The following is a 25,571-nucleotide window of genomic DNA, read 5'->3' on the forward strand; positions in this document are numbered from 1 at the left end:
ATTCAAAAATATTTATTTACAGGCAAGCATCAAAACATCTCAGGGCTGCAAGCAATCTGTTATTCGCATTGGCATTCGTTTCTTCAGCCGCAACACAAACAACATTGTGTGTGACGTTAAACACAACACAGCGAATGACGAAACACGGCTTTTTGTTGCCTGTGTAGTCATTAGGAATGGTCTGGACCCTTTTAAAACAGCATAGCTTCCTTGCTCTGCCGGCCATACAAGCGTGCACCCTTCTGCACACGCCATTGCGGTGTTTGTCCCCTTTTCCTCCCGCACAAGTATCGCTTTTACCAGCAATGGTCCCATAAGTAAGCATAAGACATAATAAAGGTGTCTCTGACACACTGGTCGGCATGCTGTCATGTGCTACCCAAACCGGAGAGTAGTAGGACGCAGCCTGCCAATTACATTCGAATAACTGTTGTGCATGTTTCAACGACCGAGTGTCTTCCCCCATTCAAATACCCACAACTTTGACGGGACCCAAGCGTCAGTTAGAATTAAGTGAGTTCGAAATTAACCGGACATCACTGTAACTAGGGTTCTTGGGTTCTGGGGTTCCCTCCCCCCCCAAAAAAAAAAAATATGCAAAACATCTTCTTGAAAGGGTAGCTGGTTGCTGGAATTCAGACAGTAACGTGGAATGTAATTGTCTGCAAGTTCTACTGTGTAATACAAGGCATTTTTGCAAGGCAGCTTGTCATTCTTTCTATGAGTATGTTGCCTCACAACTGCCACTTTTCTTCAGAATTTTATGTATTAGCTCAACTAACAAAAATATAAGACAAAATACTCTGAATTCTCAGAAAATAATAAACACTGAAAAACATCCTCCAAATACGCAAATAAACATACTCTGAAGACCCAGAACCCTAGTCATAACTAACAACTAGACACAATTGGTATTCTCATGGCAGATCACTGACATCCTAGTCCAAAACTGCAATATGTCAGAAAACAGTCCCAACACTTTTTTTTTTTCACACATTAGTTTGTTGCAAACAAAAAGATAAGGAGGACATTTACCAAAAGTTGTATCCTCGTCCTCCTCCCCTCCAGGGCCATCAGTCTCTATGGCCTCAAAGGTTATCTTCTTCTTCTTTTTCTTCTTTTTGGGCAAGTTAAAGTCAAGATCATCCACATCTAGCCCTGCACCTTCCTTGTCTTCTTCCTTTTCGTCATCTACAGCTGTCACTGCATCATCCTTAGGCTCCGCATCCTAGAAGAAAACACATGCTGTATGAGGGATGTTACATTGAAATGGTGCTCTGCAGAACCACAGCTCTTAGATACAACTTACAACTCTCAAGGATGATGAGAGCTGGGCTGCAGGTGTGTTGAACACCAGATGGGAAAAAGCCCATATTGCAAGCAACCCTTCTCAATACAGTTATCAAATATGCAAATAAAACCCACATTTCTGGCGAGCATTGGGGCTAAACACACAATCCCAAACTGGGATTGAAAATGAGGCTCACGGTGTTGATACCGTGATATCAGATTAAACCACCACATCAACCCAATCATTCAAACTAACTTACTTACTTACAAGAACTTGCTTATTTTGATGGGTCCATAAGCAAATCGTACGTCTCAGAAGAGACTTTAAAAAACCTGCCACTTCCAGAAGTTAAGCTGGCATGTCTGCCTTCATACTATGGCTTTTGGATACAGAACGCACAAAAGCCAAGTCTCTTCAAAGGCTGGGGTACCAACAGTGTAAGAAGGAAATCTACTAGAACAGCAGAGTTTCCAACATACCACATGTGGACCATGTTATTCCATGAGCGTAACCCTGGGGTCCCACTATGAAAGGAATTCCCAGGTGACTTAGCAGCATGGGTAATAAAGAAGCTTGTTGGATACAATAAAAGAATAAAAGAAAAAGTCACTCAACCACAGAAAAATATTGCAAGCAGTGCAAGTAAAACACAAACAACATGATATGCATTTATACCAGTGATTTATCCAGACCCCCCCACCCAAGGTCCGGAGGAGACCCACTAAAATTTTGTGGGATTGCACAATATTTCGTCAAAATCATGTAAATATCCTCCCCTTGCGGAGCCCCCCCCCCCCACACACACACACTCAAGGACGAAATCCTGAGTAAACCACTGATGATACGTACTGGCAATGCAGCATCAAGCTCATCAAGGTTGAAAGGTTTCTTTTTCTTCTTCTTCTTCTTTAGTCCAGACAATTCATCTAAGTCTAGGGTTGGATCTGCAAATAAAAAAGACCCATGTCATTGAACATGAAAGCAGAACATTAATAACCATTTCTCACCATGTGAAATAAAAGAAAAGCACAAATTAGAAGAACCAAAAGACTTATTCACCATTCAAGATTACGTTGCATGAAAAAAATGTGACCATGGTTAACTTTTTTCTGATGTGGTATAAAGCTAAAGCACGCAAGGCTTTGCAGTCAGCCTGCTATCGGACCGAGAAGGAAGTTTTTAAAATCTACTTCTCATTACAGCCAATAGCATTATTTACACCGAAAAACCCTTTAATTTTGCAGCTCAAGTTTTGCCCCAATCTGGCATGCTACAATTTGCGGCTTGCTGCCCCACACTTCATGATGACACGTCCGGATTCCAGTGTGGGTTCTTCCACTCCGATGATAGAACCCGTATAGGTTCTAAAACATCGGGTTTAGATTTTTTTTAACCTGTTGTAGCAGCCAGTGTGCATTTTAGTGTGAATAAACAGAGAGCTCTGGCATTTGGACCAGTTTTAGCTTTATGATGAGTATGACATTTCCCCTACCATATTTGGTAAAAGTAGCATTACACATGGTTCTGCTGCAAGGTAGGTCAAGTGCTTTATAGTAGCTCGTACAACCAACCGTCGGAATGAAGTTTATGTTTGCAAAGTCAAGTGTATAAGTGGACAACTGACGTCATAACCGGACCGCAGATTTATATGCACTAAAAATCTGCGAAATATGCGTGCAAACAAAAATTGCAAAACATGCTGTAAAATATGGAACTTTGAAACCTGTTTCTTTTCAAGCGTCTGACATCTGTACAGGCTACCAGCTCCTAGACACGAATAAAGTCTAGGAGATAGGAGGTACCACACTGTTAGATCGTACTTGAGGTTCAGGATTCAACACACTGCGTTATAGTGCTCCAAGTTCCCATGACTGAAGGTTCTATGTTTGCCTGGTAGGGTCAGCTCGTAAGCAGAGATATCCCTCCTAACATCCCTTGTGATTACAGGAGCATTAGCACAGATTATGACAACCCGTGCAGAAGACAACCGTACCATCCATCCTGTAGGATTCGTCAACAATGGCCGCTTGCAATGCGCATGCCTTCCTGAGGTCTTGGTCAGTCCTTTGACCTGACTGTGGTGCATAGTCTCTTGCGTCGCCCAACAGATTTCCTGAGGGGGTACATCAGGTTTCCTACCGGTCACCTCCACAGAAATACGTCACAAGGTACTGAAGCGGCAGCTAAGGACCTGCACTAACACTGTCTCCCTGTGGCACCGCCGTCAGGTTTCCGTATGCTGCTCGTTGCAATATTTTGAGCCTCTGATGCCCTGCCATGTTAACAGGCGAGGATTTTGTTAAACTTTGCGCACGTCTTGGCGGTTGAAGTGTACATTTCTGCAAAAAACATGCAACATAAATCTAAACATGCACTAACCTGCAAAACATGCAATTTCATGCAGGTTAAAACTGGTTCAGTGGCATTCGTACGCCCCCCAATACACGGAGATATCCTTGGACATCTTAATGGATGGATCGCTTGGATATCCTAAACATGTGGATTTGATGCTCATGTGTAACAGAATAAGATTACGGAATATTAATGAAGAAATGTGCCTTCCATAGCTCTGAATATGGACGAAGAGCATGGTGTGCCAGGTTCCTTAGGTTTAAAGGCGAAATGCCTCTCAATAATTTGTTCGTTTTGCGCTACGGCATGTTGTGCAAAAAATAATGTGAGCACTTGCAAAGCAACGACAGGCGCAGCTGACCAGTAGTGCATACGAGAGGTCCCTAATCTGCACACCCCATAGGAACCCTCCACACCTTCAAGGATGTCAGCCAGGTCCCATGGGAGGACCGATCAGGTGACTTGTGACGTAGCCCAGCACAGTAGCAGACGAATTTTCAGTAGCCATTGGGTGCTTTAAGTTGGTGCCGCTCTTTTTGCGCACTCAAATCAGGAGTATGAGACACCCTGAGTGGCCACTAAACAGTGAAAAGCAACTCTGGAGCACTACACTGCTCGCTCGTTGATGCCACTTCCTGTTGTCTGCTCATGCATTTCACTTATGGAGGACACGTTGACTTAGTTTGAACCTATAACATTGCTAGAAAAGACGACGGGAGTTGTGAAGACTTTTCCTTGTAACAGCAAATGAAATGAAAAATGGAAAAGATGGGAATTTGCAACAGACACCATAGAAGCTGTTTACTGTGAAGATGTCTGCATTAGAGCACTCCATTTCCCGCAAGAAACCGCTGATATCCGTGCGGAAGTTGTCCACTAATAAAAAAGCATGGTAACAGTAACAAAAGTATTACAGTTTACTGAAATCAGAGCATTGGTACATAGTAAGTCTACTTTACTTCCGAGCCCACACTTCGAAGGTCGTCCTGCCGGTGCTCAACAGAAAATACATCAAGGAAAATCTCGAGCACCCGGGTGCTTGTCGTCTGCTTCTATACACCGAATAAAATGAGAGTGCGAAAAGCGGCTTGGAGTCACACACTCCCGGGAGTACGAGAGGCGCTGGTGTCGCGCTGAGTGAGTGGTGCCCGAAACACTCACGCTCAGGAGTGCCCTCTTGCACACACTGGGTGCATTCAACAGGTGAAGCGGTGACCCGGACAGCAAGTGTTTCATACTCCACTTGTGTAACGCGTAACATGCGCCTTCAGCACACTCCAGAGTGTCAGGCACCAACAAGTTTTTCGCGCTCCCATGTAAAATGGGTGCACCGAAGCAGACGACAAGTGCTTCAGTTTTGGAACATTTCGTGTGACGTATTTCCTGTGAAGCACGATCCACCAGGTGCAATCCAAGAGCAGTGGCAGAAAAGTACTTCTAATACGTTTGAATGGTATGCTTGGAAGCAAAATAGATGTATTATGATGGGAATTGATGATTATGACGGTAATCCAGATGATGTGGGATCGAGTCCTGCAGCTGGCTAACCTTTTCAGTGACTTCCTTCTTTCATCACAGATGTATTATGTTACAATTCTCCCATTTCCAGAAACTATCTTTTTTATTGTTGTTCAAACTGGCATCGTGAATTCCTATTATGTACAGGGCAACTTGCACGCAGACGTCGGTGGTTATTGGCTGGTTATGCACGGCTTTAATCCAGGCATGTTGACGCAAAGCGGTCATCTTAACTGAAAATTGCTCCTATGGTGTCTACCATAAATTTCCATTGCTTACGTCTCATTTGCTACTGCGAGAAAACATCCTCAAAACTGATGTCGTCCAGACAAAGCTGTCACATCCTCAGTCTGTGCACTGCACAAGCAGACATCACCAAGAGAGCAGTGTAATGCCCAAGAGCTGTTTTTTACAGTTGGGTGGCCTGCTTCTCAGGGTGTCTCATACTCTGTTTTGGTGTGCGAAAAGAGGGGCACCTATTAAGAGCTTACGGTTGCTTTCCATGCAGACGTGATGCCTTGCTGATCTACTGACGTGACGAGCTGTACCGATGGCTGCCTTCTCTGGGCATAAATTTCATTGTACTGTGACAATATACACCGCACAGTGAAAATACTGCGCATGGTGGATCCCGATGGACAGCTTTATGAATGAAACAGGGCTCTGAACCACGTTGAACGCCACACCCAGAAACTCTTGTAAATACATCGGGCTAAGTTGGCGATGTCCTCGCAGATGAAGAGGGACAATTTTGAGGATTCCTTCTGGTACTGATAAAGTAGTAAATGACTTGCATGTGTGTAAGTCAACTGCAGTGCATGTCAGCTTCCAAACTACGGCTTATGCTTGAAATATCAGCAAAAGTCAACTCTCGTAGAAAGCTGGGATATCACAGAGCGGGAAGGAGCCTACTAGAACAGTAGGAGGACCTCCCCAATACATGTGAACCATTTTGTACCATGAGCGTAACCCTGGGGTCCCACTACAAGGAGGATTCCCAGGTGACTTAGCAGCATGGCAACAATGACAGAATCATCTTGTTCAAATCAACATATCCAGCCATTATTATCAGTCACCACGTTAGGTGAGTGCGAATCTCATTTTCCTTTGTGGTGTGCTGGAGTAATAAAAATTTAAGGTGACTTCTTGGCAGTAAAATCCAGTGATGGCCACTAACTACTTCTACAGTAGTTAGTAACAGTAACTATAACTACTAACTACTTCACAATGGCTTAGTTTAACTAGTAGTTCAACTAATTTTCAAGGGAGTAGTTCAAACTACTACTTTAACTACTGCAATGAATTTTAACTACATCTATAACTACTTAACGTTGTCCATCAACACCCATCCCTTGTAGTGTTCATGGACACCTAAACATGAATCACAAGCAGTGACAATGATATTTAAAATATACTCTTGTGCCTACGTCGCTTAATTCACATACTGTCGTAAAATCCACTGCCTGTCTCTTGTATATTACGCGCTGACAAAAGAGCTTGCTGCGGAAATATTTTCTATGGAGTGAAAGCTTCCACTATAAAGGGTACAACATACGACGAACCATGTACGAAATTTACACTCAGGCTCCTTCGTCACAGATCAATGCGCCACACACAAATATTGCGGTGGGTGCCGATTGCGCCACTGTGGACCGCAAAATATTTTCGCTTAGCCACGATGATCGATCACGTAGCCATTCTATGTGGTTTCAATGCAAATGAGGCTTCACTAGACAAGCATTAAAAGTGAAGATTTAGTACACATGCACGGCACAATTGCTCTGCACCTCCGTTCTCACCAAACAGGTAAAAGTCGGAAGCACAATTGTGTCGTAAAGCTTGCGGCAAAATTGGAAGTGGTTAGCGCCTGCAGTAACCTAACTACTGTAGTTAACTACTTGAAATACAGTAGTAGTAGTTTAACTAGTAGTTGCCACTACATTCCTGCAAGTAGTTGATAACTACTTTTTAACTACAATCAGGTAGTTTAATTAGTAGTTTAACTACATGTAGTTTACTGGCTATCACTGGTAAAATCTGAACATCACACTTCGAACAACTTGACAGACTCCAGCTGCATCCCGGAGAAAGTTGCAACTCGAAGCATTTCATTCATTATCTGTTCGCACACAGTAGTCCACAATAGATCTTCCAATGATACGCTTTTCAGACTTTGAGAACGGGTAGATGCACAAATTAACACGGTTGCATCCATGAGGGAACAATAGTAACAACATTGAGTTGCATATTATGTTAAATACAGAATGTTTATTTTTATCCTTCACAGAATTTTTATAAAAAAAGCTACGAGAGCAGCACAGATGTTGTTTCTGCAATAGACGACTTCAGAAAATCCCAATGCTCCTTGCACACACGTTGCATACTGGGAGATTACTGGAATGAACTGTCCTTCACGTTTCATTTTCGCTGGCCCTGACTCCTCGTGGACAATCGGACGAGAGAAAAGGAACTGAAACAGCTTGGCGACCTTCTCCTCCTCTGTTACTGGCAAGTTCCCATGGTTCAAAGCAGCACTAAGCTCCCTGGGATTTCCTGAAGTCGTCTATTGAGTTATGCCTCCAGGCGTACAAAGTTCCCGAAGAAAGTGCAGCACAGATGTCATTTTTGTGGTTGAGTTATATGGCCAGGTGGACATCCTCTGGAAGAGAGTATGTAACTACAAGATAGACTAATTACCTAAAATTCCTTAATTAACTCTAGGGGATTTTGGGCAAAAGCGAGATTGCAGAATGAGAGACTATCCCCTCATTGAAAGCCATTCCATATCTAACAAATCCTGAAACATGCACTAGCGTTAAAATATCCATCCCCGAATTTCGATATTCAAATGAGCCGAAACCGTGGCGACCGGTAACACAGGGAGAACAGCGCTCATTTCATGCCAGAGGGCCACATGATTTGGAGTAATGAAGATGATTGGAGTAAGTGCCGATCTGGTGGCCAGATAAACCGCGTTCCAGCCCAGATATGCCTCAGCTGGCGTAGATGATGAGCTCTTTAGGCGCACTTTTTCGGTTTCGGCTCATTTGCATACCAAAATTCAGCGGTGGATATTTCAATGCATGTGCACATTTCAGGGTTTTTTACACATGAAATGGCTTTCAACGAGGACTGTCTTTTGTTCTGCTATCTCGCTTTTGCCCAAAATTTACTAATTAAAGAGTAATGTATTTTAGGTAATTAATCATCTTGTAGTTACATATCCTCTTCCAGAGGATGTCCACCTGGCCATATAACTGAACCACAATAACGACATCTGTGCCGCTCCGATAGCCTTTTTATAAAAATTCTGTAAAAGAATAAAAAAGTAAATAGTCTTTATAAATTGTAGTGGCGAGACCAGTGAACAATGAACAGCCTTTCAAGGGGGAAAGTAGTGCATTTGATACGCAAGCCTTTTAATTCCTTATTATTTTGTTGTTATTCCTCATTATTCCTTTGATTGCGCAAATACAGCATGCATACATTTTCAGATCATCCAGTATTTAACTTCCATAACTGCAAGAAACTAAAACCACTGTTGAGATGCCAACTTGGCTCTATGTTTATAAAATTTAGGCTTTGTCGAATACACAGAAAGCATGTAGCAAAATAGTACAAGGTTCTATGCTGGTCTCCCCCTCTTGATTACGATGCACTAGTTGATGAACATTTAAGTTGTGTGGTTGAGTGAATGGAAAACACAAGAAGTTGGATATCCTCACACAAGACACATGTAAGATTCAGACCACTTCACTGTTTACAAACAAAAAGTGCCATCTGCACATGCGCGGGATTGGTATGGGCAAAACACACTGAAAGCAGCCGTGCGAATGCTTTCCGCAAGTGCGACATCGGTTGTGTTGCACTGCTACACCGCGCTCGACTATCTCTTTCCACAATACCCGAAATAATTTAGAGCTCTGAAAGAATGAGACAAGCGTTGCTACAAGACGAAGTTGTTTGAGAACGGTATACAACATGACGATCCCTTTGCGCTGCACATCGACAACTGGACAGCACAGACACAAAGCACGCCGCCGATCACAATCGCATTGTAGTTTATCTAATATTTTTGACGAGCCAGTTCGCTGCTGATACTGTGCAGGCGTACAAGTCACTAGAAGCACAAAATTACTTCACTTTAGCTGTCTGGTCGGGGCGTTTCTGAAAACAGCGCTGATTTGCTACCGTGTACCGATCCATGTTAGCGTCGTTTATTTGTACACAGGTATCGTGTGGAAATCTCACAAAGGCGATGTCAGGGAATCTTTCCGTTTAACAGATCAAAACGATTCCAACACACAAAAACGATTCACAATCAAACGATTCCTTTGTTTTGCGAAGCGCGGAAACTGATGAAAAGTGATGTCGCCACCCTTTCCCCATCGAGTTGAGTACCTGAAGGATACACGGCTTTGTGGCATGCCCGATTTACATGAAAACGATCACTCGAATCACTCCAACTCATTGTTGTTTTGCCCACACCAAGCAGACAATCTGCTGAGTGCAGCACCGCCGCTAGCCATGACGTCACGCCAGTGCAAATTAGTCTATACTTGCAACTAAGTGCAAATTGGTCTATAACTATGCAAAGCCAGACCTTCCCAGGAATACTTTGTGAATGTCTACCACCTACATTCCACCAATAGCAACATTCCTTTCTGGGCATTTCCTTGGGACAGGTCAACTGTCTGCAAGTGTAGACTTGCAGGAATGTCTAGATGGAAGAAAGGGTGCCACATATGGTAAAACTGCTCAAAGCACAATCAAAGTCGTCTTGTGTTTGTCCTGTTTTTAGCACTTTTACGTCATGAAAGACACAATCATCTGATCTGTTCACTTTCTTTGCTTGGAGATTACTAGCTGTAATATTATTATCTGCTTTTGTACTTACAACCTTGCCATTTATCGGATAATACTCATGTTGGGCAGCATTTCAGTTAGACTTTCTGGCAGCTCTTGTGGCTGGCATTAAATGAAGTGTATAGAACCATTCTTTATACAGCAGAGTCTGTGGGACGCACTCCACTTTGACGGGGTCCTCGACTGGGTCCTGACAATATTATATGCTCGCTTTTGCCACACAGGCACCTATTGACACAGATGAACACAGATTGATGACAGGAACCTAACTCAGAAAGTACTTAGGAAGTACAAGTAACCTCGTCTGGGGATTGTTTTGGTTGGCGTCACCCTTCTGCAAGTCGGCCTCGCCACACCCTTCATACAATGTCGGGCTAGATTTGATTTGACCTTACTGGCGCGAGGAATGTCAGGCTAGATCAAGTTAGGTTTGTAGGTTAGGTTAGTCTAGTCAGGTTAGCCCAAGTTAGCTTCGGTCAGTTTAGCTAACGGAGTCTAGTTCCTTATGTCACGGACAGTCTGAGACACTGCTGCATAAACAATAGGGTCCGTAGGACGGACCTCATTGTTTATACATCAGTTAGCTTCGTGCAACTGTAGGTTAGGTTAAGTTAGATAACTGAGTCTATAGTCAGATTTGTCGAAGTTAGCTTCGTGCAGTTCCTCCTCCGCCTCCCTGCACACCCTCCGGACGGTGTCAGCATACCAGACCCTGCTGCGTTCCTCAGATCACAGACTGTCCGACGGACCCCGCTGCATAAACAAATTAGGTCCGTCTGACGGACCTTTAGACACAGCGTTCTTCAAAAACAATTAACGTGTGTTCAAAAGATGTGAATCCTACCTTCCTCCTTTTCGTCTTTATTCTCCTTTTCAGCGTCTTCTTTTTCGATTCCGTTTTCTGTTGCTTGATCTGGGGCTGCTCCATCCTCAAAAGCACTTGGGTCAAACGGTGTCTTCTTCTTTTTCTTCTTCTTTTTCAACGTGGGGTCAAAGAGCTGGACGAAACAGGGCATTGCGTCAGATTCCCACATTTTGTTGTTTTACACTTTTGGTCGTATTTGATAGGTTTCGTGGCTAGAGCAATTCAGTAGCAAGCATCATAATCACACGTCGAAGCATTTCCTGAAGCATTTCCTTGATATGACAGTCATTATGCGATGGGGACCAAGCATATTGTATGGCAAAAGCAAATGGATAACAGTTCGAATTAGGACGTGCTAGTCGCTGAAGTAGAGCTTACAGCCCATCACTTGGTATCCAGTCGTAGAAAGAAACGAAACAAATGAATGCTGCCGCTAATCGTTTTTCCAAGTCGACAGAGACAGCAACTGGAGATTAGGCCTAATCACCAGAAGGGAGTAAATTACTGTAAACGCAGGTCGTGATTTACTGCGCATATCGTCGATCGACATGCAACACAGCACTGCTCATCTTTTTCTGATCACAGATAAAACACTTCTCTTCTATCAGTTGTTCACGTGGACGTATGCTTCCATGGATACACAGCAAAGAAGAGCTAACATAGACATCCCAAATTCTTACCGCTTCATCGTCAGCCATGACTCCACAGTTTTAAGATTAATATACAGATCTTTCAATCACTGATTTCCCTTTAGTCCATAAATTCAAACCAAGAAAATCTCTATACTTCGCCGCCACGATGCCCGACAGACTTGCCGTAATGGCGGAATGGATTGGATTGGATTTGTAGTTCAATGTAGCCAAGGTAAATTCACCTTGGTGCAGTTTCGCCCACACCACGCGGAGGAATTTGGCCCTTTTCTGTCTTTCTTTGTATAATGTAAAAACCCCGAGACTAGGGAACACGAAGGGACAGACACAACACGAAGTCTCGGGGTTTTTACATTATGCATCACCTTCACCAGCTCGCTTGCTTCCTAGCCATTTTTTCTTTGTATGTTTGTATGGGATGCCCAGGGAGCACATGGTGGGCTAGTAAACGTCTAAATGACGTCTAAAAAAAGAGATAAGGAATGTCTATAGAATGTCTACGCAATTAGACCAAATGTCTAGTATCCCTCCACTAGACGTCAAATAACACGTCTAACGTTACGCCACCTAGCCATCTAGCCCTAGACATCCGATGTCTATGTACCTAGCCATGATTTAGACACTCTTTTGACCTGGATGTCTGGAACAGGGTCAGACACTTAACCATGTATTAGACATGAAGTCTACAGCTAGACCAATTTTATCCCTCCATTCAGGCGACAGGTCTAGGGTTATACATTTCCTGTACCCTACTTTAGCCACCTTTAGACCTACTTTAGACCATGACTAGTCCTGCTACCGTCCTGGCATGCATTCATGCAGAAATATGATATAATTGATAGCAACACGGATCTCAGCATAAACATTTATTCGCAGTAAGCCACACACGAAGTCTACGGTACAAAACTCTTGTCTAAAACTGGATTGACTTTGCCGCCAAGCAGGCGTCTTGTGTTTTGACTGAGGAGTGTTGAACTGGCAGCAGGGTGTTGATGGCCACCTCATTCCTTTCTTCCAACGAGTGATTGTTGGTGCTGTAGCACTGCCTCCAATGACTCACTGTGGCTAGAAAATAGAACAAAACATGTCAGAAAGCATTATGTAGCCTGCTAGTTCTAACTAGTTTGTTTAGTGGCTATGCACACTCTTTCACGGGATGCTTGTCTGGCCACATAAGAGCAAAAGCTGTATCAACACTGATCTGAGAGACACAAAGAAAAGAAGCTGCACGTAGAAAAATCACAGAACTGTTACAGCTACACAACACAAATTACAGCAACAGCTGAAAATCTGTTTACGCGTCACTACCTGATGTGGACGCTAGAGCCCTGCACCATCCGCGGATGGAAGCAGATATCCGTAAGATACTTGCGGATTCGGATGAGAATTTATCACTTTCTGCGGTGTGCGGATCGGATGGCTCGAGGTCGGATGCAGATATACCGCATGCTATAATTTTTCTACTAGCAATTTATTTGCATTGCGCACCGACAGCGAGCGCATGTCCGGGTTCACCTTTGACCATGCACGGCCAAGACGGGAGAGAAGGCATTTTGGCATCCACACGAGCACCGGTGAGGAAGCGTTCCAGAAGTCTCTCCATATCGCGTTTGTTGAAAGGTTTACCTTTGCTTGTCGCCATGAGTCCTTCCATGAGAGCATGGAGGCATCCGAAATTATACCAACATTCTTCCAGCTGTGTTTACGCGTCCTTCGAAACTTGCGGATCTAAACGGTTGTGTATGCAATGGTGCGGATCGGATAACGTGTACGCGGATGCTAAAAATCTTATCTGCACAGGGCTCTAGCGGACGCTGCCAGGATCTCAGGGAAATGAGGATGTAACAGCTTTCGCTGTGAAAGTACATCAATGTGACAGGCGTTTTCTCGTGACACACGACCTTACCTGGTCGAGCAGGCGACTGCTAAGCACTCCATGATTGGTGCAGCACTTCCATCACTCCATTACGCTAAAACAACATCTGTGCTGCTCTCATAACTTTGGTGCAAAGCTTCTGTACAGGATAAAAATAAACACTGTGTATATTATAAAAGACAATACAAAGCAAGGGCTGTATCACCACGTCAAATATTATAAGTACGTACAAGTAGTATACAAGTTTATTCACATGACGTCATCCGCAGGAGGCCGCCACTGTCGCTAGCAGGCAGATTTGCTGCCATCGGCCCTATTGTAGATTTCAGTCAAGCTGTTACCCATATTATACTCACCGTATATCTGGTGTTTAAAACTTGTTGCTCTGTGATTTGTAGAATGTCTGAGCAATTTCCATATTTTTGGTGTTAATAGTCACCTAAAAAGCATAATGCAGCAAACAAATGCAAGGACTAAACATTGCGGGACCTATAGTATGGCGTTGAGGTGACTTCAGTGAATAAACCTTTTAGGAACTCAAATCTTGCACTACTACCAGATAGCTGTTTGGGTGAAGTAAGACGGAATGACATAGTCACGCTGTTCTCCATACAATACCAAGGATGTCTCAAAACGACAAAGCACAAAAATACTAGTTTTGTACCGTTTGATGAATATTTTGTCTGCTGCTCACACAGGTTGTGCGGTTCCTTAGCAAGCTTCTGGCAGTCGTTTCTTCTACATCGCACTTCCCTGCTGACTTTCACAGCATCTGAAAAAAAGTTCGATTTCGTTAACCACAAGACAACCATGTAAATGGAAAGCAGTTAGAGTCTTCCACCAACTATATTTGCAATACTTTGTTGTCAAAAAATTTAAAGAGGCACCTTCCAGAGTAAGATTAGGGGGCACATCGAACATCAGGAACATTGGAGGACAACACAGTCACACGTCAGTGACAACTGCTTCCCCTCACCTCACAGGGAACTGTTAAGCTTATGTGCAAACAGCTGTTTCGTAGGGTAGGTTACCACTATTTTCATATCCACCGATGCAAGATAGTCCAAGCACCTATAAAAAGAAAAACCCAGTTGCTATGAAACCATGATATGCAAACAAAAGTACTTGCGCAAAATTTTCGGTGTGTAGTTTCACTACCAGCGAAAAATGCAACAACCGAAGTCGGGCTGACATGACAATGAACTAACCAGCATTTATGTTCCGGCATGTCCGCCCTGCAAACCGTAACTGTCGACTTTCGTTTACTCAAGACTTCAACAGTCATCGAAAACTCGTTAATCTCGATGGTTAATTAGTGATACCGTATTTGTTTTAGCACAAAGACGAACCAAGGCACTTAATGAAACGTTGTACTGCCGAACATACAACGTTAATCACTACTTTGAATGCAAGTGCAGTCAGGTCAACCCACACTTCCAATATGCTTCAATCGGTGATACGAAGCCGAAATAAAGGAAACGATATTCCAATATTATGCCACGCATCTCTACTACATGCGATTTGGTGCACAGAAACAGGCACATACTTTAATGAAGAGTGAACTCACCCCTTAAACTTGAAAGCCAGAGAACAAAGAAACGTTGTCCACCACAGTACTCTGGGAGCTCTGCTGCGCTCAACAGCTCTTATCACTGGACAGCACGGCGTACGTTCTCGCTATGCTCAAAAATTGCAAGACAAAACGCGCGGGAGATTAGAACTTCGAAAGATTTTCGTATAACAACCAGTGGAATGCAGCCGCGAAGACCCCAACTGCTACCCGTTGCGCGTCCGGAAAGTTTGAAGTTTCAACCGTTGAAACTGAACTGGTTCGAACTGGTTGGATGGATGGATGATGGATGGTGATTGGGTAGACGGGCAGGCGTCATTGCCATTGCTTTAGCTCGTGCTTATTGAGTACTTATTTTTTGTAATACTTTAATTTCTGTGGCCGTTCATTATAATTGGGTGGTGGAGGTTAAATGTTTAATAACACATATGCCAATCCAGCGGAAGTTACACCAACATCATCATCATTATGCAATCGCCATCGTTGTTGCAGCGACGAGTGTCGTATTTTGTGATGTATGTGTTGAAAATCGCTGTTCTTTTTGCAAACATTTTATCAGTGCCTTTGCTACTGAGCTACAGGTGTGCCTAATATGTAGCGCATTGCTTGTTCAGTGGTTTCAAAGAGATACCATGGGCAGTTTCAAGATTTTTTGAAGGGTTCTGAAATCCCTGAGTCACGTCAGATTCCATTTTACTGCTGCAGCTGTGTAGCTTGTGGGAAAATGTTGTGTGCAGTAAACAAACATCAGCTATCTGCTGCCCACAGTACGTGCAAAGTGCTTCTGTGTTTGTGGAGCTATGGTTTATAGTGCTGCGCTGCACGATTCGTCGGCGTCGTCGACTTTTTTATTGACGTTTCAGTGATTCAATAATTTAGTTGCTGATTTCTTTAAGTTGGTGTAGCAGTTGGTGTTAAGGCGTTGGTGCAGGGGAGTTACGTCTTACAAAATTTACATTTACCAGCAACGGTAACGCCATCAGGAACGCTAGTTCAAAAAACATTGCCCCGAACAAATGCGGGCTTCCGTTAAGAAAAAAAGATATATATTCAGTAAAATAAAATATTACTTCACAGCACTTAGATTCTGGTAATGTCTTCTAGTTGTGGATGCTGTCAGTGTATATGCATGTCAGTGAGCCAAAAACACAAATATTTAAATTATCTACGTACCTCAGTCAGACTGCCTTCATTTGACTGATCTTTTGTTACAATATATGGGCATACAACTCACATAACATGAAAGACTACATACTATCCATTTGGTCATAATATAATTGGACAAAGTTAATGTGGTCCATTCCTTGCATAGTTTCTGAAGGTTGTTGCAGAGTCCAGTTTTATTACCTCAGTATGATCATTTGCAAACAGATTGTACTTGCTGCTCCACACACGTGTGATGGAAAGTAAGAGAATAAGGAATTTCCTTCATGTATGAGGATCATCCAACAAAAGTTCCTCTGCTGTGATCAAAATAATAAACCTATAGCACAACATTGAAAAAATTTATGTACAGATTAGAGCTCAACGTTACTCCCTAACACAGTCACCTTATTTAGCTGAACATTTTTGATACTGTGATACCAAGTATTCAATACGTTGTCTGTGCCATGCTATGCCCTGTTTACAAAGTGAGGCATTCACTTTGCATTTCACCTGATCAATTTGTGTTTCATGATCACTTGCGAATTGGTGACTGCCGAGGGGTGCTTTGAGAGGAAGATGGAACAGCAGATTGGGCAAATTTTCATTGAAGTAGGAATCATCACCTTGAGCACGAGGAGAACGAAGTATACAGGAAGCCCACGAAAAGGAAACTCACGTTTGTGTGTCTCCTGTATACTTCATTCTCCTCATGCTCAAGGTGATGCTTCCTATTTCAACATTGTACCAGCTCGCTTGTGTACTTTTTCTCTCTTTGGCAAATTTCCAGATGAATTTCTGGAACAAATCCCGAGTCTTTCAAGACAGGTGCAGACAGCGTTGACATGGTTGTACTACACCCTTCCAAGTCCTGTGCGTTTTGGTTTCATCGTAGTTTGACGCTTTCCCAGGATCTCGCAGTACATCTGCATTTACTGTCATTGTGCATGTGAGATAATCTACAAGTTGCACACAATGATAGTCCTAAAACATTGTCGGCATAGCCTTTCCAGACGAAAATGCGAGTTTGACCTCCTTCAGAATGCTTTCACCGGGCACCCACCATGACTTCCTATGGTATTTTGTATCAGCACTTGCATAATGCATCCAGGTTTCATTAATAAAAATTGTCATTGCATCCAGGTTTCATTAAGTAAAATTGTCTTGATACCATTGAAGGAAAATACAAGCTGCATTCATTCGTTGCTGTTTACAAACGTTACCGAGCAAATGTGGCCCCCATCTCGCATAGCTTTCGTTGACCATGCTGAAGGAAATTTGTTCTCATTAGTATCAGAGTGCAGTACCAGTGACCCGCCAGTCTCCGTTAACAATTCTCGGAATTTCAGAAAAGAAACGTCGTTTCGTGGTGTTATAGCTGATCTCCCACTGTACTGTTCATTGTGCAGATTTTCACGACCCTGTATAGAGGACACACCATTTCAATGCCTGTAAAGTGTTTTGTATAAACAGGTGTTAACTGTCAGTGGATATTCTCTAAAGTACTCTTTCACTCTTTTATTCTTTAACGAAAAATAGGATAACTCTTCCGTACTAGGATAGTCAGACGTACTCGGAAATATTACATCCATGCTTGAATGCCTGACACATTAGGTGAACGGCACTTCATTAACCAACATCTGCAGTGCCGGGATGTCACACCCAACTACTACACCATTCAGTTTGTCCTAGTGGTGTTTTCTTTGAATAACAAATATCGGGAAACTTATTTTTGGATGGCCCTCCTAATTCCAGTTCTCTTTTTGCATTTGGCTACATTTTTTAGATTTCTTGTGACGACTCTTGTGGACAAATAGCAGCATGGAAGACTTAATAACAATTGGGGTTTACATTGCGAGACAACTGAGATCATGAGCGGCACCACAGCAGTCGGTCTGTGGATTGCACACCTGAGTGTCCTTAAATGTGCAATGAAAGCTCACCACACAACACACCGTATTTAATGTCCCTTGTGGAAGATGGCATGTCTAAGCAACCTGTATCCTGGCACTAAGTTGCTGCTGTTTTTGGCCGGGTTCGAACCAGCGATCTCGGGATCAGAAGGCGAACAGACTCACTCACCAGGGCCGGTTCACGGACAACTTGAACACCACAATTATGTTAACTCTGCCATCAAGTAATTCAGTTTCCTGCATATGTTTTGTAACAATTGAACTTCAGTTTTGTAAGCCTGAAAGCTAAGCTTAGAACCACCTCTTATAATATAGTGACTGTATTTGATGTGTGAATGTGTTCACACCTCTTAAAAAGCTAATAAAACAAAAATCTTGATGATTTCTAATATGTGGTACATACAAGGCCAGCTACAAGACGTCTACAATTAGACGTCAATTACTAAATGTCTACAAGATGTCTAGTAAATCACTAATTTTAGACGTCTAAATAATGGTAAGACTTTTAGACGTCTAGTCAACGTCTAGTTTGGGCACTATCCCTAAAGTCTAGGGCTAGAACAGGTCTGGACGTCTAGTTGACTACCATGTGTTCCCTGGGATGAGATATTGGTCAGCCGAATTTTGGGCTTGCACGGTGGTTACGGTTACGGGTCGGACTGGCACTCCAGTGTCCAGTGAAGTGCATGGTGTGCGGGTATATGTGTGGGAGTGCAGCACTAGTACTAGTTCGCGTTTATAAACGCATCCCACTGCACGAACCACATCTTCCCCAAAAGCAGATAATAAAATGTTATGTTTTTTGTATTGCTAGAAATTTCTTTTATTACCAGGTTTTGTTACCGAAATAAAATGATAAAATGATGTTTCAGCTTCTGGTACGTATATACCTATATACTGTATAAAAAAAAAAAAAAAACGAGACTTCTTGCTTCTGTTTCCAATGTACTTCCGGTACCGGTTTCCGTTTGTGAGCTATTTTCGATTTGGGCTCCGTTTCTGTTTTCAAATTTCTAGCATTACGGTGGATTTAGTATCCATTCATAGTTTTGTAGCAACACGTTGTAATTTTAGACACACGCACGGGACAACTGGCTTTTTAAAGAAAAGAGAATAAAAACCAAAATCTAACACTTTTTCGTGAAGGAGGAGCTAATTAGTAACGAAATTAAACAAGAATGACCCTCGTATATTGCGTGAAACGTATAAAAATTAAATTTTAACGCCCGTTTCTTGAGGGAGACTCGTTTCGGCTGTAGTTCGAGTCACATAGGCTCCGCCTCATGTCGTGCGTCATATGTCACGTGAGGAGGGAAAGCGCGTGCAAGGGATGGGGCGGGAAGACAAAAGACGGGGAGGTCAGACGAGGTCAGATTGGTATTATGTGTCCCGTGGTAGAACAGTTTGCAAGTAGGGCAAATTATATGCGATTTGAGGGGGAGTTCTAACTTCAAAAAGGTATTAAGAGCGGTTATATGTACGCAGCCCGTCAGACTGAGAACAGGATAAACATCCCGTTAAATGTTCCGTTGAAACAGATAGTCAGCACTTTCAACACGTCACGAAATATTATTTACGCTGTTGCCTGTGTAGTGTGTACTGCTGTCCGAGGCGTGTTAGTGGTGTTACCCGTTACGGCTTCTTGAATTCAGCATGATGTATTCGATGCACGGCGATTTTCACATTTATTTTACTTCACAAAAGAGTATAGATTATCATAGCTGTGTGTAACTTTTGTACTCGCGGAGGCTTATTAACCTCTGTGAAGAAGGGTAGGGTCCTGTGGCTACCAGGGGTAAACATCGCATGTCATCATAACTTTGTTGTTGTACGTGCTTCCGAATATTGGGATATAGATATTAACAATAAGGAGATACAGAGAAACGCTTTCATTAAATGGAATACATTAATCACATGTATATTGCTCTCAGTCTATTCTATTGCTATTTTATTTTTCCAGCGATTTGAGCACACCATTGAATCACACATCACAGACACAACTACTTGCTCACACCTGTCACACTTAGTCTAAATTGTATTATGCTGCAGGTGTCCATGACAGAAGACGAAAGTTCAGGGAGTTCAGAACAGTCCTCTTGTGATTTGTAGTTGTTGATTGATGTTGATTACAAAATTTTCCGAAGTTCAGCAGCAGGCCCTTGTGTTGCCGTTTGGCAAACACTGATCTTGCGTTTCTTCTCCCCTCTTTTATTTGTTCTAATAAATATATCCCCCCATTTTGCCCGCTAAGAAAGGGCTAGTGAACGAGTTAGTACTCTTCTTCTTGCAATCTGGAATGATATGCTTGGTTTAACCAACGTACAAAAGCTTTCCTTGCCGTATGAATTATTTTGAGTGACAGCGCGATACCCAGCGCTGGTTCCGCCCGGGGAAGCGGTGAAACTTCAGACACTTCCCTGTTTCGCTCGAGAGGAAGAACCACCTCAATGCACTCAGTGTAGCGAACCTCTGTCGGCTTTACACAAACTCATCTCATGTCCATCCAGCAAGGCTATGCAGTAATACGCGTAAAACACATTTACTTTATAAAACATATATACTTTATTTAGTTACTTTATAAAACACATGTCCACATTCCACATCACTCCGCAGCTAGAAGAATCCCCAGCGGCCAGCGCGCGGGAAGAAGCGACCTTCTCACGTGACATATGACGTTCGCCGAGAGGCGGAGACCGTGTGACTCAAACTACAGCCGAAGAGAGTCTCCCGTTTCGGGAAGGCGATCCGCCATCTTTACTGAGGACCTTCTGATCTAACCCGAGGCGCAGCCTCGACGCCCACACCGCCTAGTACGGGTCTGGGGCGGGGGGGGGGAGGACCCCCAAATCTGAGGTCATTTAGCCCAATAGAGGAGTTCAGAAAATCCCAGTGCTCTTTGCGCACGCATTGCATCCTGGGCGCTTGCTGAGCAGGGGAATGAAGAATAATCCTTCACATTTCGCTTTCGGTGACCTTGACACGCCGTGGACAATGGACCGGTAGGGGAGAAATCGAAACAGTGTGGAGGTCACCCATTTCTTTCGTATTAGTGAACTCCCGCAGTTCAAAGCGACGCTAAGCACTCTGGGACTTTTTGAACTCGTCTATTCAACGACCCTACCTCTGCAAGATGGCAAGTTTCGAGTCCGTTAAGCTTAGCATTCCCGTGTTTCTCCTGTCCTAAAAGTGCATCATATGGTGTTATTCAAATGCGAACAAAAAACTTCATCCACAGAATTTTATAATTCTTACATTTTTAGATTCAGTACATGACCTTCTTGCACTTCTATGCAATATTTACCTTCATAATGCTTTCACTAATTTTTAAAAACGAGTGGTCCCGATACGGAACTACACCCGAATTTAGTAGAGCCACCAGTAACAAGGCTTATCGCAGGACCACCCCAATTACCGGTTTCCCTTATTGGTAGGTAGCGCCAAGTAGTCCCCCCCCCCAGCATTAGGTTCCCTCTTCCCACTTCTAGAAAGAACCCCCCCAGTAAAATGTCCACAACTCCAAATGGGTTATGAGACAATCTGCATTTTGAACCACTTCCGTACAAAGTGGTTTCAGGTTGAAATTGTTTCATAAAGCACTTGTAACTACAAACATTTTTCACCATGGGACCCTATTCTGGTCAAAGTAATCGGCCTCAACTACCTTTTCTCACCTGTCATTGAGCGTTATGTGAAGAAGGCGTGAAGAACAGAGATGAATGTCACATGCCCTCAACCAATCGTCGAGCACTTGATCCTGCACTGGGATCGAGAGCTCGACTATTGGTTGAGGGCGCGACGTTAATTTCTGTTCTTCACGCAATGACCAAGGAAAGGCGAGACAGTACTTTGAAGAGACTAGGGCCCCAGCTGTGTACAACTAAACTGTACCATTCAGCACCATACCTCAAAGAACGAGACATGTATGTAACTTACATGCTCGACTCAAGTTACTCCATCTTAAACACTTTTGGGAGCAATCCGGTGCCTTACAAACACTTTGAAAAGTCAGTATTTAGTACTTGTGGCAGTAACTTGTACTCATTTCTTGAGTTAGTGCTGAGATATTCCCATTCCTTTCATAGCGAGCGAGGACGGCTATAATGTTATTAACTGAAATGAATAGTTGATTAAAACAATAGATGTAACTTAAAGTGACTTGGTCTCTTTCTCCTTCTCTGAGCACAGCATTGAGGCGTGCAAGCGACATTATCAGGGAAGATGTCCATGAAGAACATGCACCAAGATATCGCAGGAAAAGAACAAACGAGTATCCGTTTTTATATTCACTTTGTTTGCATTTGTCTGACAGTAAATTTCACAACTTGTAACTTGAAAGTAACAAGTTACTTCTGTGAATACCCAGTACTCTACTCAGTTACTTTTTTGTGTGGTTGTAAAAATACTTTCAGTATACTGTACAAGCCTGCAAAAAAAAAACATGTTCACTGCTACCTGTTTGGGGCCCTGATGCGATGTATAAAACGACGTGCAAGCCTGAGCGTCTCTGCATATTGTCTCTTTTTATCCACACTCAGGCATTTCCCATCACAACAGGTTGTGACTTGAGTCTTCTGCTGCATAGACTATATGAAGCTCCGCCCTGAATGTGTTGCACCCCTAATAAATAGGGAGCGACTTTGTCGGGTTAAACCCGATTCCGCCCGGTTATTCCCTCCCGAACTGACCTCCGACCAATTCGGGTTAAACCTGATTTCTCCCTGAATTCCAGTCACTATGAAATCCTCAAGTGACGTTTCCACTGAAGATGAACAAAGGTCGTCATGTGTAACACATGTAAGAATGGGTCACTTACTTTCCAAGCGATACACCCAGGTGTGTCAACACTGTCTATGTCTTCGGGGGTTACTGCTGGAAGGTCACGATCTCGCAAAAACAACAACAAAAGAACCAAAAAGAGAGATCAGGAAAGGACTTAACAGACAAGAGGAGAAACAAAAACGCCTGATAACACCCGAAGGCACAATTATCCCTTCCGATTTCTCCCAGAATTACAGATTTAAAAATAGCGCCCAATTTTTACCCCCCGAATCTGAGAAAGGCATTTGACTCCCTACTCCCTAGTCACTCCCTACTAATAAATGATGGACCTAAGATTTCGTTTAGCAGAGCTTGCTGCTATGACACCATCTGTACCCCAAAGCTTGCCTGTGTGAGTAAGTGGCATCCATACAACCGGTTGAATCTTGAGCCTGAAGGTTAGTCTGCAATGTGCAGAGTTTCTAAGTTCTGTTATTGCAATTCCCTTCTCCTGAGCTCTGAAGGAAGCTGCCCCTCTAGTGCAATGAGGCTTCAAGGTTATAGTGTTAATCCAAGTAAACTCAAACAACCACTTCAGCCAATTTGCAATAGTGTCCTAAGCAATTGGCTTGAAAGGCATTTGATACTAGAAGTGTTCCTCAGTCCATCAAGCATCAATTCTCAACTGCACACTTGACATTTAATGGCCTTCAGTAACGACAAATGAATGTCTACTGAACGACCTGCAGTGGCCAAGGTCAGTTAGGAGATGCGGTGGGAGGAAATTACTAGCACCTGAAGAGGAAACGAAGAAGACAATTAAACCTCTGTATCCAATACGGGGATAAGTCGACTTATCCCCTCTTTACTATTTTTGCTGCAATGGCATCTACATACAAATATGTACCTGTCAAAGAATATTTAGGACCGTATTCAGAGGCGGAGAGTTTTCATTTTCCCGGGGGGAGCAAGGGTGCACCGCGAAGTAAGTACTCTGGCGGGGGGGGGGGGGGGGGGGGGAATGTTTATTAAGAAAAAAAAGAAAGGAAAGGTACGCCAGATGGATGTCGGCTTGTTATTAAAAAAAACAAAAGTGAAAGGGGGAAGACAAAGAGGCAAAGAAAAGAACGCAAAAGGAAACAAAAAGAAGGAAAGAAAAGGAAAAGAAAAATGAACAACACAAAACTAAAGCTGAAGAATCATACACTCTGGCGGGATCCTATGATGTATGCAGAACTGGTATGGAAATAAGAGGAAGGAAGAACAGAAAAAAAAACAAAAAAGAAAAACAGAGAGAACGTAAACAGTGAATATGTGCACAACTGAAAGCATTACGCCTTTGAAAACTGAGTGCAAAAGAAACAAAATGCATTGAATCCTCGGTATTTGACCCGAAATGCGGGCAATATATGAATATGGTCAATGAAATGGAGCAGCGGGAGTTGAACCCGCTCCCAACGGATATGCGTTCCGATCCTACCGTTACACCTCACTGGCAGCTGCTGGTACCTTTTCGGCTGCTTCGTTTCATGGATCTGATTGCTTTGGGCGAAATTCAGGCTATGTGTTGTGTCATCCTCTGTGTTTCTTCGCCTCACCTTCTACTGTGATAATGAGTATGGCAGACCGAATACATATTTTACAAATTGCGAGATGCATTTTTGGGGTTGGTGCCTCTTCGCTCTTTTGACCCGGGCGCGCCGAGCCCCAAAGGTTGGTGTCAGTCTCTTAGCGGGACTTCCCGGGGGAGGCGGCGCCCCCCCCCCTAGTTCATGTTCCGGGGGGGCAAGGGCCCCCGCGCCCCCCCGCAGTCGGCGCCTAGGACCGTATTGCAATTTATTGACCCGCTACAGGAGGGTTAGAAACGGAAAATGCACGTGTGTCAATGGGGCGGACAATCATATCAGGCCCCTTTTCTTGGTTTGGGATTTTTCGACTTATCCCCTGCTTGCATAGAGGTTCAATTTTCTCTGCAGACAAAGTAGGATAGTTTTTGCAATTTTGAGGAATGCGATGTGTGTGTGGGGGGGGAGGGGGGGATAGGAGAGGCTTGTGTTACAGGAGGCCAAAGGGTTCAACAGTCCTTGCAATGCACCAGCCGTCACAGTTGGGCCAGCAAGAGTTGTAGATGCAAGTTTTTTCCTTTCCTTTCGGCATCTTTATTATGAGGGCATTCAGCAGTCACTACACATCTCCGGCACAAGGGAAGCTTCACAGTGGTAAGCATTGAGTTTCCGGAATAACAGAGCTGAAGTATCAAATTAGTAGAGGACATTACTGACCGGCTAAGTGGCTGGTGTGAGGTAATGAACTTGACAGTCAATTATAATTTTACACGATCTACACGGAGTGTGCGGATAAAGCATACCCACAACGCTTTAGCAAACGTGGGTATACTTTATCTTCAAAAACCCTTCGCTGAACACGTACGTTACAACCCAACAAAGAGAAATGCGCAGTATTTGTTGAACATAAGAGTAATATGCATATGCAAGGCTTGCAACATATCCCTGAGTTCAGGATAAAATAGATGGAACACAGAAACGAACAGTATATTTGTCGCTTCCCCAAACCACGATCGGGTACCGTCGACCAAATGTCCTGCACTCATTCAATTAAATCCGATTCTGATCTGATTCATACGTCCATCCGTTCTAGTTTGTATTTGTAGTCTCGCATAATCTCGAGAAAACTCGAGATCTCGAGCTTGATCGTGAATGGTGAAATAAGGTCACGTGACAAAACATCGCTTGTTCCCATTGGTTTTGG

General features: G+C 43.3%; 1 protein-coding gene and 1 long non-coding RNA gene across 3 annotated transcripts in view; both read right to left on the reverse strand.

Annotated features, from left to right (window-relative positions):
* Positions 1 to 11,738, reverse strand: part of LOC135389523 (tyrosine-protein phosphatase non-receptor type 61F-like) — a 60,604-nt gene extending 48,866 nt beyond the window's left edge. Inside the window, exons 1-4 of the mRNA XM_064619584.1 lie at positions 11,573 to 11,738; positions 10,872 to 11,025; positions 2,141 to 2,235; positions 1,036 to 1,228 (exon numbers count right to left, since the gene is read on the reverse strand). Coding sequence (XP_064475654.1) covers positions 1,036 to 1,228; positions 2,141 to 2,235; positions 10,872 to 11,025; positions 11,573 to 11,590 — 460 coding nt within the window. The 5' untranslated portion in view covers positions 11,591 to 11,738. The remainder of the gene's footprint in view (positions 1 to 1,035; positions 1,229 to 2,140; positions 2,236 to 10,871; positions 11,026 to 11,572) is intronic.
* Positions 11,739 to 12,395: 657 nt separating this feature from the next.
* On the reverse strand, positions 12,396 to 15,895 carry LOC135378172 (uncharacterized). Of its 2 annotated transcripts, XR_010418294.1 has the most exons (5): positions 14,986 to 15,895; positions 14,395 to 14,489; positions 14,083 to 14,190; positions 13,449 to 13,557; positions 12,396 to 12,607 (listed from the first exon to the last, which is right to left on the reverse strand). It is a non-coding gene; the product is annotated as an uncharacterized LOC135378172 (long non-coding RNA). The 2 variants fall into 2 exon arrangements; XR_010418293.1 differs by having other exon boundaries at positions 13,449 to 14,190.
* Positions 15,896 to 25,571: the final 9,676 nt, after the last annotated feature.

This window comes from Ornithodoros turicata, chromosome 1 (genome assembly GCF_037126465.1).
Source record: "Ornithodoros turicata isolate Travis chromosome 1, ASM3712646v1, whole genome shotgun sequence".
In the NCBI taxonomy this organism is placed as follows: domain Eukaryota; kingdom Metazoa; phylum Arthropoda; class Arachnida; order Ixodida; family Argasidae; genus Ornithodoros; species Ornithodoros turicata.